Source organism: Pristiophorus japonicus, chromosome 1 (assembly GCF_044704955.1).
Source record: "Pristiophorus japonicus isolate sPriJap1 chromosome 1, sPriJap1.hap1, whole genome shotgun sequence".
NCBI classification, from domain to species: domain Eukaryota; kingdom Metazoa; phylum Chordata; class Chondrichthyes; family Pristiophoridae; genus Pristiophorus; species Pristiophorus japonicus.
The window spans coordinates 390,701,527-390,721,491 of NC_091977.1; the positions used below are offsets into that span (position 1 = coordinate 390,701,527).

The 19,965-nt window shown below is 44.5% G+C and overlaps 1 protein-coding gene across 15 annotated transcripts in view; it reads left to right on the plus strand.

Annotated features, from left to right (window-relative positions):
• Positions 1-19,965, plus strand: part of eya1 (EYA transcriptional coactivator and phosphatase 1) — a 287,775-nt gene that overhangs the window by 22,050 nt on the left and 245,760 nt on the right. For 7 of the 15 annotated variants that reach the window (XM_070891236.1, XM_070891245.1, XM_070891238.1 and 4 more), the window contains exon 5: positions 571-636. The exons of 7 other annotated variants lie outside the window; for them this stretch is intronic. In XM_070891236.1, the coding sequence (XP_070747337.1) occupies positions 571-636 (66 nt within the window). Of the gene's footprint in view, positions 1-570; positions 637-19,486; positions 19,518-19,965 lie in introns of those variants that run through there. One more of the 15 variants, XM_070891250.1, reaches the window with a different exon arrangement.

Consider the following 19,965-nt stretch of genomic DNA (forward strand, 5'->3'; position numbering starts at 1 on the left):
CTCAGGGCTCAGTGAAATAAATAAATATCCTGACTTATAAAAACTTTATATTGTTTGTTATGATGAATAAATCATTATGGGACCTTAATCCTTGAACTCCCTCATGAGCTATAGAACTCTTCATCTGATGCTTCATAATTCTGTTGTACATGAGGGAATCTTAAGACTATACTTCTGAAACAGAGAGCTCATTCCAATAAATGTTCCATTTCGACGCATCATTTATTCTTTTGCATTTTTCCACAGTGAATCGAATTTCATTTTGTGGATAAAACTCTCCAGTATTTATTTAAAGAAGTCCTGATCACTTCAGTGGTCAAACCCTGAAGTCTCATTTAGAGAGTCTTGATTTTGAATCCTAGCCTTGATTGATATTTCTATTTAGCTACAAAGCATGTTTGCTATTTCTCATCTGGGTTCATGGCTTCAAAGAATTCCATCTCGAGACAGGAAACATTATCGGGGCAAGCTATCCTATCCTATAGCACATATCTCCTGCCTACCAATTTTTTTTAACTCCTGACAAGGTCAGTTTATTGTTTAAATTTCTTGTTTACAATTTCCCTTTAGGTGACAACATGACTATGCTCAGCACAGCAGACTGGTTGCTAGGTTCTAGTACACAGACCACTGCAGGTTTGTGTGGCTCTGGTAGAAAAATCACAAAATTCGATTGATTCTTTGATGTTGTGTGGTGTGTCCTCTGAAGTGCCCTTTAGGTGTGGTTTTAGGCTGCCTGTATTCTGCTTTATATTTATTTAAGCTCGCGTTATTTTTATTTTTGTGGAAAGTGATGTTAAAATTATAATTTTTTGCCAAGAAATTATGTTGACCGTGAGAATTATGACGATGTTTATGCTGTATGCCTTTGTTTATGCATGTATGGTAGAATGATATTATACCTTTGGAAAACAACATTATTGAATTCTGTTAGGATTTGTGACCATTGGTTCTGTTTTGTGTTCCAGTAATGCAGCTATAGTGAAAAGATTATGCAGATTAATAATACATTTACAAAACTAAGAGCTAAGCTTTTACATTTTATTTAAGTGCATTTAATTTATGTGCCGCAGTCAAACCCAGCCTGTGACTAAAATAACTGCTTTCAGAATAAGTTATTCACAATGCTATTTACAAATTACTATTAGGGCCTTTTATGTGCTTCAGGTCAGCAGATTAATAAGCATGACCTAACTTGCAGTAATGCATCTGAAACACTTTTGATCTGTGTTAACTAACTGTCTGTCACCAGTTTATTTTGGTGTTTTATTGTCAAAAGAACAATCCCAATAGAGACAACGGGCTAGAAATTGGTCTTTTGGCGATAGCGGTATTTTTTCGGCATTTTTCACCAAAAATACCATTATATTTTTAAAGGCATAACATTGGGAAAAAATGTGCCCTACGGTAAAAATCGACGCTGCACAAAAGATTCATGGTGGAAACCGCAGTCCTCTCCAACTTTAGTCCAAGGCTGATTACAGCTAAAAAGACAGGCCCTGGGAGGGGGGAAAACACACACACAAAAAATTGCAAAAATAAAAAAATCTCAAAATATTCACAGGACACTTACCTAGCGAATCGCTAAAATATAATTTAAAAATAAAAATTTTAACTTACCTTTTTTGCAGGTCTTCATACTTATCGCTGTTTCTGGGGCTACAACGCAGGGTTTTCTCAGGTGTTTTTTTCCGCGCGAAATACGGGTGTGCCGGATGGCCAGTTTAAAGCGATATCGCTTTTTTTCGTCTTGTACGACGGCGGTCTGCTTTTCAGCGGTATTTCAAAACTGCCGGCACACAACTTTGACCAATTTAGGTGAACACCTTTTTCCATCAAAAAAAGCAAAATATCACCAATAAAACAGGCACAAGGCTGGCCAATTTCTAGCCCAGGATGTAATCTTATTAAATAAAAACCACCAACATGATTCACATGCATTGAAACAGCTTTGGTACAGTATACAATTGGTGATTCATATAGATTTAAATCTGCAGAATGCTTGCTACTTCTGTTTGGAATGAGATGATTTACAGTGCCGATTATTGTTTTCCATTAAGATTGACAAATGTAAAAAAAATTAACAAAGTACTCATAGTAAAGGTCAGCATTGTCAGAGAGTGGGTCGTAAACTTGTGGCTATGTCAGAAAAGGAAGCTAGGAAAACATAGCTCACTGATGGTAGCTCAGTATCTTGTCGTATGGCTTGCCTCTTTCCCTGTTGCCATTTAAAAAGGAGTTCCACTCCCATTTCTATAAACCTGGTAAAGCCATTGGATTAGAGATCGAGTGGTGTCTGAGAACAGGCATGTCTTTGACAACCTTAACTGGAATCAGCTGTAGTGGTAATGCAACTCAAACATGTTTTTGGTTCTCTCCAGATTTCCATTTTAGGTGATATGCTGTGATTCTATTTTTTTAATTCCTGTTTTAGAAAATAGTAAGGGGTTGAAATTGTGCTGGAACACATTAGTAATTAATGCATTTGTATGAAACTCCTCCAACTTCTATTCTAAAGAAGGTGCTAATTCATTTAAAATAAATGGGTTTGTGCTTTCATTAAAATAATGGATAAAAGATTTCTGACAAAGATGTTAACTTGCTCATCACTGATATCACACAGCACAATTGTAAGGCATAAGTCATCATCATAGGTAGACTCTCGAAATCGAGGAAGACATGCTTCCACTCAAAAAGTGAGTTCTCAGGTGGCTGTACAGTCCAATGCTGGAATTACAGTCTCTGTCACAGGTGGGACAGACAGTCGTTGAAGGAAAGAGTGGGCGGGGAGCCTGGTTTGCCACACGCTCCTTCCGCTATCTGTGCTTGATTTCCGCATGCTCTCGGTGATGAGACTCAAGGTGCTCAGCGCCCTCCCGGATGCTCTTCCTCCACTTTGGGTGGTCTTGGGCCAGGGATTCCCAGGTGCCGGTGGGGATGTTGCACTTTATCAAGGAGGCTCTGAGGCTTTCCTTGAAACATTTCCTCTACCCACCTGGGAATTGCTTGCCGTGCCAGAGCTCTGAGTAGAGCGCTTGCTTAGGGAATTTCGTGTTGGGCATGTGGACTGTTATATATGTAACTTGTATTTACTCTGTGCAGCCACAAGAGGGCTCATCCCCTGGAGTCTCAAGGGATCCCATAATCCCTTGGGAGCATAGGTATTTAAGGAGGCCTCACAGGTTGGAGAGGTACTCTGGAGACCTGCAATAAAAGACTAAGGTCACACTTTACTTTGAGCTCACAGTGTTCAGTCTGACTCTTTCTCCATATATAACAACTGGCGACGAGATACAGATAGCGAACCCAAAGATGTAGAGAACAGTGGGCACCATGGAGAAATTCTCGGAGGGAGATGATTGGGAAAATTTTGTGGAGCAACTCGACCAATACTTCGTGGCCAATGAGCTAGATGGGGAAGAGAACGCTGCCAAACGAAGGGCGATCCTCCTCACCGTCTGTGGGGCACCAACGTATGGCCTCATGAAGAATCTGCTCACTCCAGCGAAACCCATGGAGAAATCGTACAATGATTTGTACACACTGGTCCGAGAGCATTTGAACCCGAAGGAAAGCGTTCTGATGGCGAGGTACCGGTTCTACACCTACAAAAGGTCTGAAGGCCAGGAAGTGGCGAGTTATGTCACCGAGCTAAGATGCCTTGCAGCACATTGCGAATTTGAAGGACATTTGGAGCAGATGCTCAGAGACTTTTTCGTACTTGGCATTGGCCACGAAACCGTACTTTGCAAACTTTTGACTGTAGAGACCGCAACCTTGAGTAAGGCCATAGCAATAGCCCAGGTGTTCACTGCCACCAGTGACAATACTAAGCAAATCTCTCAGCACACAAGTGCTGCTACAAGTACTGTGAACAAAGTGATGTTGTTTTCGAATCACAACGTACAGGACAGGTCACACATACCTGCAGCAGCACGTCCGCAGCTGTCTCAGAGTCCACCATCAAGGGTGATGAATGCAAGGCCATTAACACCTTGTTGTTGGCGCTGAGGGGGTGATCATCGTTTCCATTCATGCCGATTCAAAGGGTATGTTTGCAAGGGCTGTGGAACAATGGGACACCTCCAACGTATGTGCATGCGAGCTGCTAATCCTGTTAAACCTACAAACCGCCATGTGGCAGAGGAGGACAGATCCATGGAGGATCACGACGAACCAGAGCCACAGACCGAGAAGGCAGAGGTACATGGGGTGCACACATTCACCACGAATTGTCTCCCGATAATGCTGAATGTTAAACTAAATCGACTCCCGGTGTCAGTGGAACTAGACACGGGCATGAGCCAGTCCACCATGGGCAAAAAGACTTTCAAAAGATTGTGGTGCAACAAGTCCTCAAGGCCAGTCTTAACTTCAATTCGTACGAAACAAAGAACTTACACAAAAGAACTGATTCCCGTAATTGGCAGTGCTACCATATAGGTCTCCTACGATGAAGCTGTGCACAATCTACCACTCTGGGTGGTACCGGGCAATGGTCCCACGCTGCTTGACAGCAGCTGGCTGGGAAAGATATGCTGAAACTGGGATGACGTCTGAGTGCTCTCGTCCGCTGACGACACTTGGTGTGCCCAGGTCTTAAACAAGTTCCCCTCGCTGTTCGAACCAAGCATCAGGAAGTTCCAAGGAGCAAAAGTGCAGATCCACCTAATTCCGGGGTGCGACCCATCCATTACAAGGCAAGGCGTACATGATGAGAGAAAGGGTAGAGATCGAGCTCGACCGGCTACAACAAGAGGGCATCATTTCACCGATCGAGTTCAACGAGTGGGCCAACCCGATCATTCCTGTCCTCAAGGGAGATGGCACCATCAGAATCTGTGGCGATTACAAAGTAACTATCAATCGTTTCTCCCTGCAGGACCAGTACCCACTACCAAAGTCCGATGACCTCTTTGCAATGCTGGCGGGAGGAAAGACATTCACGAAGCTGGATCTGACTTCAGCCTACATGACACAAGAACTGGAGGAATCATCGCAGGGCCTCACCTGCATCAACACACACAAAGGTATCTTTATCTACAACAGATGCCCGTTTGGAATTTGATCAGCGGCAGCGATATTCCAGAGAAACATGGAAAGTTTACTGAAGTCGGTCCCGCACACCGTAGTCTTCCAGGACGACATCTTGGTCACAGGTCGAAACAGAGTCGAGCATCTGCAGAACCTGGAGGAGGTTCTTAGTTGACTCAACCACATGGGGCTCAGGTTAAAACGCCCGAAGTGCGTTTTCCTGGCGCCTGAAGTGGAGTTCTTGAGAAGGAGGATCGCAACGGAGAGCATCAGACCCACCAATGCGAAGACGGAGACAATCGAGAACGCACCAAGGCCATAGAACGTGACGGAGCTGCGATCATTTCTGGCACTTCTGAACTATTTTGGTAACTTCTTACCGGGTCTCAGCACACTGTTAGAACCACTGCATGTCTTACTACGAAAAGGGGGCGAATGGATTTGGAGCAAAAGCCAAGAAAATGCCTTTGTAAAAGCGAGAAAATTGTTATGCTCAAACAAATTGCTTGTGTTTTATGATCCATGTAAGTGTTTGGTACTAGCATGTGATGCGTCGTCATATGGCGTCGGGTGTGTATTGCAACAAGCTAATGATTTCGGGAAACTGCAACCGGTTGCTTATGCATCCAGGAGTCTGTCTAAGGCTGAGAGAGCCTACAGCATGATTGAGAAAGAAGCGTTAGCGTGTGTCTATGGGGTAAAGAAAATGCATCAATATCTGTTTGGGCTAAAATTCGAATTGGAAACTGACCATAAGCCACTCATATCCTTGTTTTCCGAGAGTAAAGGGATAAATACCAACGCATCGGCCCGCATCCAGAGATGGGCGCTCATGTTATCCACATACAACTACGCCATCCGCCACAGACCAGGCACAGAAAACTGCGTCAATACTCTCAGTAGGCTGCCATTGCCCACCACGGGGGTGGAAATGGCGCAACCCGCAGATTTAGTCATGGTTATGGAAGCATTTGAGAGTGAGCAATCACCCGTCACTGCCCGGCAGATCAAAACCTGGACGAACCAGGACCCCTTATTATCCCTAGTCAAAAGCTGTGTGCTTCACAGGAGCTGGTCCAGTGTCCCAGTGGAAATGCAGGAAGAGATAAAGCCATTCCAGCGGCACAAAGATGAAATGTCTATACAGGCAGACTGCCTTCTGTGGGGCAGTCGTGTGGTGGTTCCCAAGAAGGGCAGAGACACCTTCATCAATGACATCCACAGTACTCACCCAGGCATCATAATTATGAAAGCGATAGCCAGATCCCACGTGTCGTGGCCCAGTATCGATGCGGACTTAGAGTCCTGCGTTCATAGATGTAATACATGCTCGCAGTTAAGCAATGTACCCAGGGAGGCGCCGCTAAGTTTATAGTCTTGCCCCTCCAAACCGTGGTCTAGGGTACACGTCGACTATGCAGGCTTGTTCTTGGGTAAAATGTTCCTTGTGGTTGTAGACGTGTACTCCAAATGGATTGAATGTGAGATAATGTCGGCTAGCACGTCCACTGCCACTACTGAAAGCCTGCGGGCCATGTTTGCCACAGACGGCCTAACTGATGTCCTGGTGAATGACAACGGGCCATGTTTTATCAGTGCGGAGTTCAAAGAATTCATGACCCGTAATGGGATCAAACATGTCACATCTACCCCTTTTAAACCAGCGTCCAATGGTCAGGCAGAGAGAGCAGAGCAAACCATCAAGCAAGGCTTGAAGAGGGTAACTGAAGGCTCACTGCAGACTCACCTATCCCGAGTCCTGCTTAGCTACTGCACGAGACCCCACTCGCTCACTGGGATCCCACCTGCTGAACTGCTCATGAAAAGAGCACTTAAGACAAGACTCTCGTTAGTTCACCCTGATCTACATGAACAGGTAGAGAGCAAGCGGCTTCAACAAAGTGCATACCATGATAGCACAAATGTGTCACACATGATTGAAATCAGTGATCCTGTATTTGTATTGAATTATGGACAAGGTCCCAATTGGCTTCCCGGCTCTGTTGTGGCCAAAGAGGGGAGCAGCGTGTTTCAGGTCAAACTTTCAAATGCACTCATTCACCGTAAACACTTGGACCAAATCAAACTCAGATTCACGGACTATCCTGAGCAACCCACCTTGCACCCGACCTTTTTTGATCCCCCAACATACACACCAGTGGCAACCAGCACGGTTGACCATGAAGCAGAACCCATCATCCACAGCAGCCCAGCAGGATCCAACACACCAGGCAGCCCAGCAAAGCCGGCTGCACAGCAGCCCAGTGAGGGTCCAACAAAAGATCCAACAATACCAGCTTTCACACCGAGACAATCGACCAGGGCAAGAAGGGCTCCAGATCGATTCACATTGTAAATAGTTACACTATTGACTTTTGGGGGGAGTGTTGTTTTATATGCAAATTTGTATTTACTCTGTACAGCCACCAGAGGACTCATCCCCTGGAGTCCCAAGTGATCCCATAATCCCTTGTGAGCACAGGTATTTAAGGAGGCCTCACAGGTTGGAAAGGCACTCTGGAGACCTGCAATAAAAGACTCAGGTCACTTTACTTTGAGCTCACATTGTTCAGTCTGACTCTTTCTCCATACATAACACGGACGATGTGGCCCGCCCAACGGAGCTGGTCGAGCATGGTCAGTGCTTGAATGCTAGAGATGTTGGCTTGAGCGAGAACACTGACGTTGGTGCATCTATCCTCCCAGTGGATTTGCAGGATCTTGCGGAGGCAGTGCTGGTGGTACTTCTCCAACGCTTTGAGATGTCTGCTGTATATAGTCCACGTCTCTGAGCCATATAGGAGAGCAGGTATCACTACTGCCCTGTAGACCATAAGCTTGGCATAAGTAGTGGCATAGAGTGAACACAATTTATGCTGACAAATCATTTTTACCCTAAGCATTACAGTGTTGATTTTGGGAAAACCGTTGCCAAGCTCTAAATTGAGTTAGATATCTAGATTGCAATTATATCTGCAATTACAGTATGAATGAGTTTGTTCAATTTTTTTTGAGTTTCAAAAGACTTATTTTGCAATTTCAACAATACAGCATTTCTAAAATATGAAGAGAACAAGATAGATGCTATTGTAATTGCCAGTGTTACATGCACTAAAAACTGATGCATGAGATAAAGAATGACAGAGTTCTGAGTTTCTCAAAGTTATTGAGATATATGAAATTAAATAAATGAAAAAAAATAAATAGTAATTAATTTATAAGTTTTGTTTCAGCTTTTGGCTTATTGACAGATGTAGTATCATATAATGGTTATAGCACAGAAGGAGGCCATTCGGCCGTCGAAACTGTGTCGGCTCTCTGCAAGAGCACTCCCCTACCCTTTCCCCTTAGCCCTGCAAATTTATTTCCTTCAGGTACTTATTCAATTCCCACAATTAAAGGAATTCCCCAAAAAGGCCACAATTGAGTCTGCCTCCACCACCCTTTCAGGCAGTGCATTCCAGATCCTAACCACTTGTTGCATAAAAAAGTTTTCACTCATGTCACCTTTGGTTCTTTTGCCAATCACCTTAAATCTCTGTCCTCTGGTTCTCAACCCTTCCGCCAATGGGAACAATTTCTCTCCATCTACTCTTTACAAACCCCCTCATGATTTTGAACACCTCTATCAAATCTGCTCTCAACCTTCTCTGCTCTAAGGAGAACAACCCCAGCTTCTCTAGACTAGTCACATAACTGAAGGCCCTCATCCCTGGAATCATTCTCGTAAATCTTTTCTGCACCGTTTCTGAAGCCTCTATGGTTCCCATATTTGAGTTAGTAGAGTTACTGTTACAAAAATGAGATACTGATACAAGCAAAAGAGTGGCCTTCTAAGTGATGCCCTAAAGTTCAGAAATCTATTCTCTTAATCTACATAATGTAACGTAAGGTCCTATGGGTTAGAAATTGCATGGTGTCCCATTTGGGGCATTACTTTTGCGCTCATTCACAAGTTATCGCTGGGCGAAAAAGATTTGCAGCTGATGGAAATGTTTGCTTTAACACTCCAAGAGGGAAGTGGATCGTTAAATCAAGCACTATCACTTCCCTTAGAGCACTAAAGGGAGTGAGAGGGGCAGTAGCGGCAGATCGCTGAGCAATGTTCAGTACAGCGATGCTGTTTGTACAGGCTCCTTCCCTCGCTTAAAGGGACGGGCCGATGCTGGGGTGAATGAGTTTCCATGCTCTCTGTGTTGGGCCACAGCACCTGCGCTACGTGCATAGCAGCCCAAGGGAGTGCAGGACTGAGCAATCGAGGGGGCAAAGAAAATCAGGAGGCACCAGAATGGGGAGATAAATACATTTTACCCTATCTGACCACCACTGCTTTTAATTAGCACTTCCCAAGCAGCCAGCCGAGGTGACAACGCCTCCTGCAGCTGCCATTGTTGACTCCCGGCGATACTGCAGGGGGCAGGAGTGAATATTGCATCCGGGGCGGTAATGGGGTGCTGCGCATTGGATGGCGTCACGATCTCTGGGGCGCAAGAGAGCATGGTGGTAAATGTTAGCGTCAGCGCAAAACCGCCAGGGAAGTTCGCAGGAGTCGGTGATTTTGCCGCGCCCGGTCGGTGACCCCTTAGTGCCCTGTTACAGTCCCCTGCAGGTGCAAACTGGAGGTGCAAACCAGGCCAATTTCTCCCTCTAGATTTTTAATCTTTAAATTTTTTTCCTAATGTTTTTTCTTGTCGTCATCTGAAGATAATGACTCATGCCAAGGCACAGTTCCATAATTTTCTAATACTTCTTGCATGAGTCTAGACAGGCAGTATCAACAGATTATTTGATCTGACAAGCCTACCTTGACATCTGGACTTACACGGTCATATCAAAAGAATCTTGGCTGAGGGCAATTGTAAAGTCGTCACTACTGCCTGCCTTAGATCAAGTAACTCTGAAAAGATCAGAAATGAACTTGGGGCATGCCTTGTTTGTAGAGGGTAGATATTCACTCCATGTGATTGTCAGCTGGCTGGAAACATCGTCTATGTTGGGGGTTGGACTTTATTAACATAGGGCCAGCGAGTTGCGGGCAAAAACCAAGCCCAGTTAAGTCATAAAATGGAAATCAGGATCTAGATAAGTTATAGAACCCTGGTGGTCTATCGCCTGACTCAGGCGGGCTCGCCAGCTGCCCAGCGGTAGACTCGTGGGAAGATAGCAATGGCCACACCATTGGCGGGAACAGGGTGGTAAGTCGTATGCCAGCAATTTGGGGTTGCCACTGTAGCATTTCCACTCAACGGTTAGTCTAAAAATCTCCCCTAAGGCTCAATACAGCACTATGTTGATGCATTTGGCCACTAAGTCATCAGGGTGTCACTTATGCTTTTTAAATAAAAAGTACTACCATGGCCTATGAAAATTTTAGCCATTGAAACTGTAATATGCTAAATCATTGACATAAATGGTAAGCTTTGAAGAACCATAAGTGTAAAGGGTGAAAGAAAAAACTTCAAAAGGATAGCCTGTCAATTCAAAAAATATTTTAAAAATTCGAAATGTGAAAATAAAATATAACTGAGGCTAAATTCGATAGCTCCCGAAAACATTCACAGGGATTGCGATGCGTAATTAACCCATTCCCATTAATTGATATGCAGACAGCACACCAACTTCGTGCTGCCTATTCATTTAAATGATTTCAGCATCCAGCCATCACTAACTCTGCTGTTCATTGGTTGGATGCATCAGCAGGGGCCAATATTTTGATAGGCTAGCACCAGTTAAAGCTAGCCTGCACCTCTTAAAGGGGAGGTGGATTGTGCCAGGAGCACGTGTTGGCAGTCGTTCAGGAAGTGAATCTGGCATGAGAACCAGCGAAGAATGGCACACCACAGGAGAGAACAAGCTCCAACGTTTTTGGACACTGCACTGAAGGCCTTGGTGGAGGAGCTGGAAAGCAGGAGAGAAGTTCTGTATCTGTAGGGGGGCAGGAGTCCTGACACATGCTCAGAAGGCAGTGGGAGCAGATAGCCATGGAGGTCAATGTTCCCGTTTTATTTTCTTTGGGTGCATGGCCATTCAAAATACCCTGCATGTGCGATTTTTCTCATTGAAATTGAGCCGTCTGCGCGGAGGTCCATTGAGCTACATGGCTGCGCATATTAAAGGGAACATTGGTGGAGGTCATTGCCAGGAGTCAACCCCAAGGACCTGGATGCAGTGCTGCAAGAAACTCAGTTACCTCACGCAAGTGGTCAAAAGTGAATGCACTTTCATATGCCATACCTACCAGCTGTACTACTAACCTCAATCCACCATGTCTCCATCACTCACCTACCAACAATCTCTATCAATCAGGACTCGTACCTAACATTCATAGTTTCACCGCTCCCTCACACTTTTAATACTGCTGCAAACCTCACACCCACATCTCACAGCTGTACACACGATCAGCTATTCAACCATGACAGCCACATCACCCAAACAGATTGTACGACACACACTGACACACTTTTCTCTCTCTTGCAGGTGCAAACCAGCAGGAGTTAACTAGCTGAAGACAGATTTGCCTGCATGGCCTAAATTCCCACAGAGGAGACAGTGCTGGCCATTATTGGAAGGGCCATGGCTGAGCTGAGGCCTTGGTCAGTAACAAGGCTGAAACCATCAAAGATAATGGCATTCTCATACTTAACCCTATTACGAGGGGGCATAGTTTTAAGGTGGTTGGTGAAAGGTTTAGAGGGGATTTGACCGGGGGCTTCTTTACACAGAGGGTTGTGGGGATCTGAAACTCGCTGCCTGGAAGAATGGTGGATGCAGAAACCCTCACCACTTTTAAGAGATGGTTGGATGGGCATTTAAAATGCCGTAACCTGCAGGGCTACGGACCTAGAGCAAGTAATTGGGATTAGACTGGATGACCTTTTGTTGGACGGCGCCGATATAATGGTAAGTACTGCAGGGAATCAAATACAGCCAGGGTGATTTCCTGGACTAGTTTCGATCGCCTGGATGGGTCGGAGAGGAATTTTCTCGGATTTTTTCTCCCTAAATTGGCCTGGCTTTTTATCTGTTTTTTGCCTTTCCCAGGAGATCACATGGGGTGGAGTGTAGAATGTTTCAGTATAAGGGATGTCGCTATTGTGTGAGGCGGATTGGTTGGGCTGGGTGCTCTTTGTCTTTCCGTCATTGTTCATAGGTTTATATGTAACCTTTAGGGCTGCTGACCAAAGGCCGTGCGGCTCTTTGTCGGCCAGCATGGACATGATGGGTCAAAATGGCCTCCTTCTGCTCTGTAAATTTCTATGTTTCTCTGATCCCACTTCCTCCTCATCCCACAATCTCTTCTGATTTACACGCTGCACATAGTGTAAGCATGCACCTCTTACTTCACCCCCTCCCCTCACCACAGCATTACCCTTGTGCCTTTCTCCTTTTGGATACTCAAGAAGTGCAACCTGCCCAGGCAATGGAGGAACAGCAAGAAGACAATGATGATAAAGACACACCTTCACTCGATTTCACACTCACAGCCACCAGCTCAGATATTGAAACAGTGTAAGTTAGAGAATAGCATAGAGGCGCGATCTGGTGAGACACCGGGCACGAGTGGCCTACAGACAGTACAGGGGGCAAGGATAGCAAAGGTGCCAGTTCGCCGGAGGGTGATGTCATGTATGAGTTCTGCTGCAGAGAACTCAGACGAAGACTTCGATGGGGCAGGCTACAGAAGAAGGCTGATGGGTATGCATAATGAAGTGTTTGGTGCATTGGGAAGCCTGCATACAATGTTGCGGAGCATGGAGGAGTCTGACACCGACTTGGCATTGGGCTTTGCACAGAGCTTGGAGACCATCCTTTCCAACATGTAACTGGTGGGCAACTCTAACAACACACTTGTGACACAACCATAATGCAGTGTCTGATAATCGATGTCTCAGCTTCCATTGCAGCACAAGCAGCAGCCACACAACATCTGAGTGCTGCAATGGAAGCTCAGACTGGTGTCAGGCAAGGTTAGCTTCCTACCATGCAACCTCAGACTGCTGCCAACATGGCTCTAGATACCAGTGTTAATAAGAACATAAGAAATTGGAGCAGGAGTAGGCCTTACGGCCCCTCGAGCCTGCTCCGCCATTTAATATGATCATGGCTGATCCAATCATGGACTCAGGTCCACTTCCCTGCCCGCTCTCCATAACCCTTTATTCCCTTATCGGTTAAGAAACTGTCTATCTCTGTCTTAAATTTATTCAGTGACCCAGCTTCCACAGCTCTCTGCGGCAGCAAATTCTACAGATTTACAACCCTCAGAGAAGAAATTGCTCCTCATCTCAGTTTTAAATGGGCAGCCCCTTATACTAAGATTATGCCCCCTAGTTCTAGTCTCCCCTATCAGTGGAAACATCCTCTCTGCATCTACCTTGTCAAGCCCCCTCATAATCTTATACGTGTCGATAAGATCACCTCTCATTCTTCTGAATTCCAATGAGTAGAGGCCCAACCTACTCAACCATTCCTCATAAGTCAACCCCTTCATTTCCGGAATCAACCTAGTGAACCTTCTCTGAACTGCCTCCAAAGCAAATATATCCTTTTTTAAATATGGAAACCAAAACTGTATGCAATATTCTAGGTGTGGCCTCACCAATACCCTGTATAACTGTAGCAAGACTTCCTTGCTTTTATATGCCATCCCCTTTGCAATAAAGGCCAGGATTCCATTGGCCTTCCTGATCACTTGCTGTACCTGCATACTAACCTTTTGTGTTTCATGCACACGTACCCCCAGGTCCCGCTGTGCTGCATTACTTTGCAATTTTTCTCCATTTAAATAATAACTTGCTCTTGACTTTTTCTGCCAAAGTGCATAACCTCACACTTTCCAACATTATACTTCATCTGCTAATTTTTTACCCATTCACTTAGCCTGTCTATGTCCTTTTGCAGATTTTTTGTGTCCTCACACATTTCTTTTCCTCCCATCCTTGTATCGTCAGCAAACTTGGCTACGTTACACTCAGTCCCTTCTTCCAAGTCATTAATATAGATTGTAAATTGTTGGGGTTCCAGCACTGATCCCTGTGGCACCCCACCAGTTACTGATTGCCAACCAGAGAATGAACCATTTATTCCAACTTCTTGATTTCTGTTAGTTAGCCAATTCTCTAACCATGATAATATATTAACCCCAACCCCATGAACTTTTATTTTGTGCAGTAACTTTTTATGTGGCGCCTTGTCAAATGCCTTCTGGAAGTCCAAATACACCACATCCACTGGTTCCCCCTTTATCCACCCTGTTTGTTACATCCTCAAAGTATCCCAGCAAATTTGTCAAACATGACTTCCCCTTCATAAATCTACGCTGACTCTGCCTGACTGAATTATGTTTTTCCAAATGTTCTGCTACTACTTCTTTAATAATGAACTCCAACATTTTCCCAATCACAGATATTAGGCTAACTGGTTTATAGTTTCTTGCTTTTTGTCTGCCTCCTTTTTTTAAATAGGGGCATTACATTTGCAGTTTTCCAATCTGCTGGGACCTCCCCAGAATCCAGGCAATTTTGGTAAATTACAACCAATGCATCCACTATCCCTGCCGCCAGTTCTCTCAAGACCCAAGGATGCATGCCATCAAGTCCAGGGGATTTATCTGCCTTTATTCCCATTATCTTACTCAGTACCACCTGATTGTGTTAAGTTCCTCCTCCCCCCATAGCCCCTTGACTATCCACTGTTGGGATATTGTTTGTGTCCTCTACCGTAAAGACTGATACAAACTATTTGTTCAGAGTTTCTGCCATTTCCATGTTCTCCATTACTAATTCCCCGGTCTCATCCTCTAAGGGACCAACATTTTCTTTAGCCACTCTTTTCCTTTTTATATATCTCTAGAAACTCTTATAATCTGTTTTTATATTTTGTGCTAGTTTACTTTCATAGTCTATCTTCCCTTTCTTAATCATTTTTTTAGTCATTCTTTGCTGGCTTTTAAAAGCTTCCCAGTCTTCTGTCCTTCCACTAGTTTTGGCCACATTGTATGCCCTTGTTTTTAATTGGATACCGTCCTTTATTTCTTTCGTTAGCCAAGGATGACTATGTTTTCTTTTACACCCTCTCCTCCTCACTGGAATATATTTTTCTTGAGAGTTATGAAATATCTCCTTAAATGTACGCCACTGTTCATCAACCATCCTACACTTAAATCTATTTTCCCAGTCCACTTTAGCCAACTCTGCCCTCATACTTTAAGCTTAGTACACTGGTTTGAGATCCAACTTTCTCGTCCTCCATCTGAATTTGAAATTCAATCATGCTATGATCACTCATTCCAAGGGGATCCTTTACCAGGAGATTGTTTATTAATCCTGTCTCATTACATAGGACCAGATCTAAGATAGCCTGCCCCCTGGTTGGTTCTGTTACATACTGCTCAAGAATCCATTCCTTATGCACTCTATGAACTCTTCCTCAAGGCTACCCTAACCAATTTGATTTGTCAAATCAATATGGAGGTTAAAATTATCCATGATTATTGCCTTTTTACAAGCCCCCACTATTTCTTGGTTTATACTCCGACCAACAGAGTTGCTACTGTTAGGGGACCTATAGACTATGCCCAGCAGTGACTTTTTTGCCTTATTATTCCTTATCTCCACCCAAATTGTTTCAACTTCCTGATGATTTGAGCCAATATCATTTCTCATTATTGCAGTGATTGCATCCTTTATCAACAGAGCTACCCCACATTCCTTTCCTTCCTGTCTGTCCTTCCAGATTGTCAAATTGTCAAGTGATAGGGGACTCTATTGTAAGGGGAATAGATAGGAGTTTCTGTGGCCGCAACCAAGACTCCAAGATGATATGTTGCCTCCCTGATGCAAGGGCCAAGGATGTCTCGGAGCGGCTGCAGAGCATTCTGGAGAGGGAGGGGGTGAACAGCCAGTTGTCGTGATACATGTAGGTACCAACGATATAGGTAAGAAGCGGGAAGAGGTCCTACAAGCTGAATTTAGGGAGCTAGAAGTTAAATTTAAAAGTAGGACCTCAAAGGTAGTAATCTCTGTATTGCTACCAGTGCCACATGCTAATCAGAGTAGAGGGAGCAGGATCGTTAAAATAAATACGTGGCTTGAGCAGTGGTGCAAGAGGGAGGGATTCAAATTCCTGGGACATTGGAACCAGTTCTGGAGGAAGTGGGACCTGTACAAAAGGGACGGTCTGCACTTGGGCAGGACTGGAACTGATGTCCTGGGGGTAACATTTGCTAATGCAGTTCGGGAGTGTTTAAACTAATATGGCAGGGGGATGGGAACCTATGCAGCGAGACAGGGTGAAGTAATATGGAGTCAGAAACAGATGGTAGAAAGGTAAAAAGCAATAGTGGAAGGCCGAGTAAACAAAGGCAAGAAACAAAAAGGGCCACACTACATCATAATTCTGAAAGGACAAAGGGTGTTAAAAATACAAGCCTGAAGGCTTTGTGTCTTAATGCAAGGAATATCTGTAATAAGGTGGATGAATTAACTGTGCAAATAGATGTTAACAGATATGATGTGATTGGGATTACAGAGACGTGGCTCCAGGATGATCAGGGCTGGGAACTCAACATCCAGGGGTATTCAACATTCAGGAAGGATAGAATAAAAGGAAAAGGAGGTGGGGTAGCATTGCTGGTTAAAGAGGAGATTAATGCAATCATTAGGAAGGACATTAGCTTGGATGATGTGGAATCTATATGGGTAGAGCTGCAGAACACCAAAGGGAAAAAAATGTTAGTGGGAGTTGTGTACAGACCTCCAAACATAGTAGTGATGTTGGGGAGGGCATCAAACAGGAAATTAGGGGTGCATGCAATAAAGGTGCAGCAGTTATCATGGGTGACTTTAATATGCATATAGATTGGGCTAACCAAACTGGAAGCAACACGGTGGAGGAGGATTTCCTGGAGTGCATAAGGGATGGTTTTCTAGACCAATATGTCAAGGAACCAACTAGGGCGGAGGCCATCTTAGACTGGGTGTTGTGTAACGAGAGAGGATTAATTAGCAATCTCATTGTGCGAGGCCCCTTGGGGAAGAGTGACCATAATATGGTGGAATTCTACATTAGGATGGAGAATGAAATAGTTAATTTAGAGACCATGGTCCAGAACTTAAAGAAGGGTAACTTTGAAGGTATGAGGCGTGAATTGGCTAGGATAGATTGGCAAATTATACTTAAGGGGTTGACAGTGGATGGGCAATGGCAGACATTTAGAGACCGCATGGATGAACTACAACAATTGTACATCCCTGTCTGGCGTAAAAATAAAAAAGGGAAGGTGGCTCAACCGTGGCTATCAAGGGAAATCAGGGATAGTATTAAAGCCAAAGAAGTGGCATACAAATTGGCCAGAAATAGCAGCGAACCCGGGGACTGGGAGAAATTTAAAACTCAGCAGAGGAGGACAAAGGGTTTGATTAGGACAGGGAAAATAGAGTACGAGAGGAAGCTTGCAGGGAACATTAAGACGGACTGCAAAAGCTTCTATAGATATGTATAGTGAAAAAGGTTAGTAAAGACAAATGTAGGTCCCCTGCAGTCAGAATCAGGGGAAGTCATAACGGGGAACAAAGAAATGACAGACGAATTCAACAAGTACTTTCGTTCGGTATTCGCTAAGGAGGACACAAACAACCTTCCGGATATAAAAGGGGTCAGAGGGTCTAGTAAGAAGGAGGAACTGAGGGAAATCCTTATTAGTCGGGAAATTGTGTTGGGGAAATTGATGGGATTGAAGGCCGATAAATCCCCAGGGCCTGATGGACTGCATCCCAGAGTACTTAAGGGGGTGGTCTTGGAAATAGCGGATACATTGACAGTCATTTTCCAACATTCCATACACTCTGGATCAGTTCCTATCGAGTGGAGGGTAGCAAATGTAGCCCCACTTTTTAAAAAAGGAGGGAGAGAGAAAACAGGGAATTATAGACCAGTCAGCCTGACATCGGTAGTGGGTAAAATGATGGAATCAATTATTAAGGATGTCATGGAAGTGCATTTGGAAAGAGGTGACATGATAGGTCCAAGTCAGCATGGATTTGTGAAAGGGAAATCATGCTTGACAAATCTTCTGGAATTTTTTGAGGATGTTTCCAGTAAAGTGGACAAGAGAGAACAGTTGATGTGCTGTATTTGGACTTTCAAAAGGCTTTCGACTAGGTCCCACACAAGAGATTAATGTGCAAAGTTAAAGCATATGGGATTGGGGGTAGTGTGCTGACATGGATTGAGAACTGGTTGTCAGATAGGAGTAAATGGGTACTTTTCAGAATGGCAGGCAGTGACTAGTGGGGTACCACAAGGTTCTGTGCTGGGGCCCCAGCTGTTTACACTGTACATTAATGATTTAGACGAGGGGATTAAATGTAGTATATCCAAATTTGCGGATGACACTAAGTTGGGTGGCAGTGTGAGCTGCGAGGAGGATGCTATGAGGCTGCAGAGTGACTTGGATAGGTTAGGTGAGTGGGCAAATGCATGGCAGATGAAGTATAATGTGGATAAATGTGAGTTTATCCACTTTGGTGGTAAAAACAGAGAGACAGACTATTATCTGAATGGTGACAGATTAGGAAAAGAGGAGGTGCAACAAGACCTGGGTGTCATGGTACATCAGTCATTGAAGGTTAGCATGCAGGTACAGCAGGCGGTTAAGCAAGCAAATGGCATGTTGGCCTTCATAGTGAGGGGATTTGAGTACAGGGGCAGGGAGTTGTTACTACAGTTGTACAGGGCCTTGGTGAGGCCACACCTGGAGTATTGTGTACAGTTTTGGTCTCCTAACTTGAGGAAGGACATTCTTGCTATTGAGGGAGTGCAGCGAAGGTTCACCAGACTGATTCCCGGGATGGCGGGAGTGACATATCAATAAAAATTGGATCAACCGGGTTTGTATTCACTGGAGTTCAGAAGAATGAGAGGGGATCTCATCGAAACGTTTAAAATTCTGACGGGTTTAGACAGGTTAGATGCAGGAAGAATGTTCCCAATGTTGGGGAAGTCCAGAACCAGGGGTCACAGTCTAAGGACAAGGGGTAAGCCATTTAGGACCGAGATGAGGAGAAACTTCTTCACCCAGAGAGTGGTGAACCTGTGGAATTCTCTACCACAGAAAGTTGTTGAGGCCAATTCACTAAATATATTCAAAAAGGAGTTAGATGTAGTCCTTACGACTAGGGGGAATCAAGGGGTATGGCGAGAAAGCAGGAATGGGGTACTGAAGTTGCATGTTCAGCCATGAACTCATTGAATGGCGGTGCAGGCTCAAAGGGCCGAATGGCCTACTCCTGCACCTATGTTTCTATATGTTTCTGTGAATATTTCATTCCCAGTCCTGTTCACCTTGCAGGATGTCACCACAGTCCAGCAATCTCCTCCAGCAGATTACTAGGATCGCTGAGGCACCAGCTCGAGGGAGTGGCAGTGGCTCCATGGAGCATGAACCTGCTGCCCACTCTCAGAAAAATACAGAATGCACAAGGGTGATTAGTTTTTGTTTGTCTGAAGTATGACATGATTGATAATTGGAATGTTTATTTTGTGATTGCTTTTATTTTTGCTTGTGACCAAGCAAATGCTGTGAAGGTCTGTGACCGAGGGAAAGTTAGGTGTGGGCCTGTTGCTGAATGGGGGATTGGGGTTGCAGTTACTGGTATCGCACTCGGACATGTTCTTGATAGACAATATAGATAGAAAGGGTCTGTCTGGGTTGCCTTCTCTCTTCCTCTTCTTCCTTTTTCTCCTCCTCCTCAGCTACTTGCCATATACCTGGTGGCAAGGGATGTGCCCTCATCATGGCGAGGTTGTGTAGCCTGCAGCAGACCACCACAAATCTTGGCAGCCGCTCTGGCGAGTACTGCAGGGCTCCTCCAGATCAGTCCATATGGAAGAAGCGTTATTTCAGAATACCAATGGTCTGTTCTATTTAAT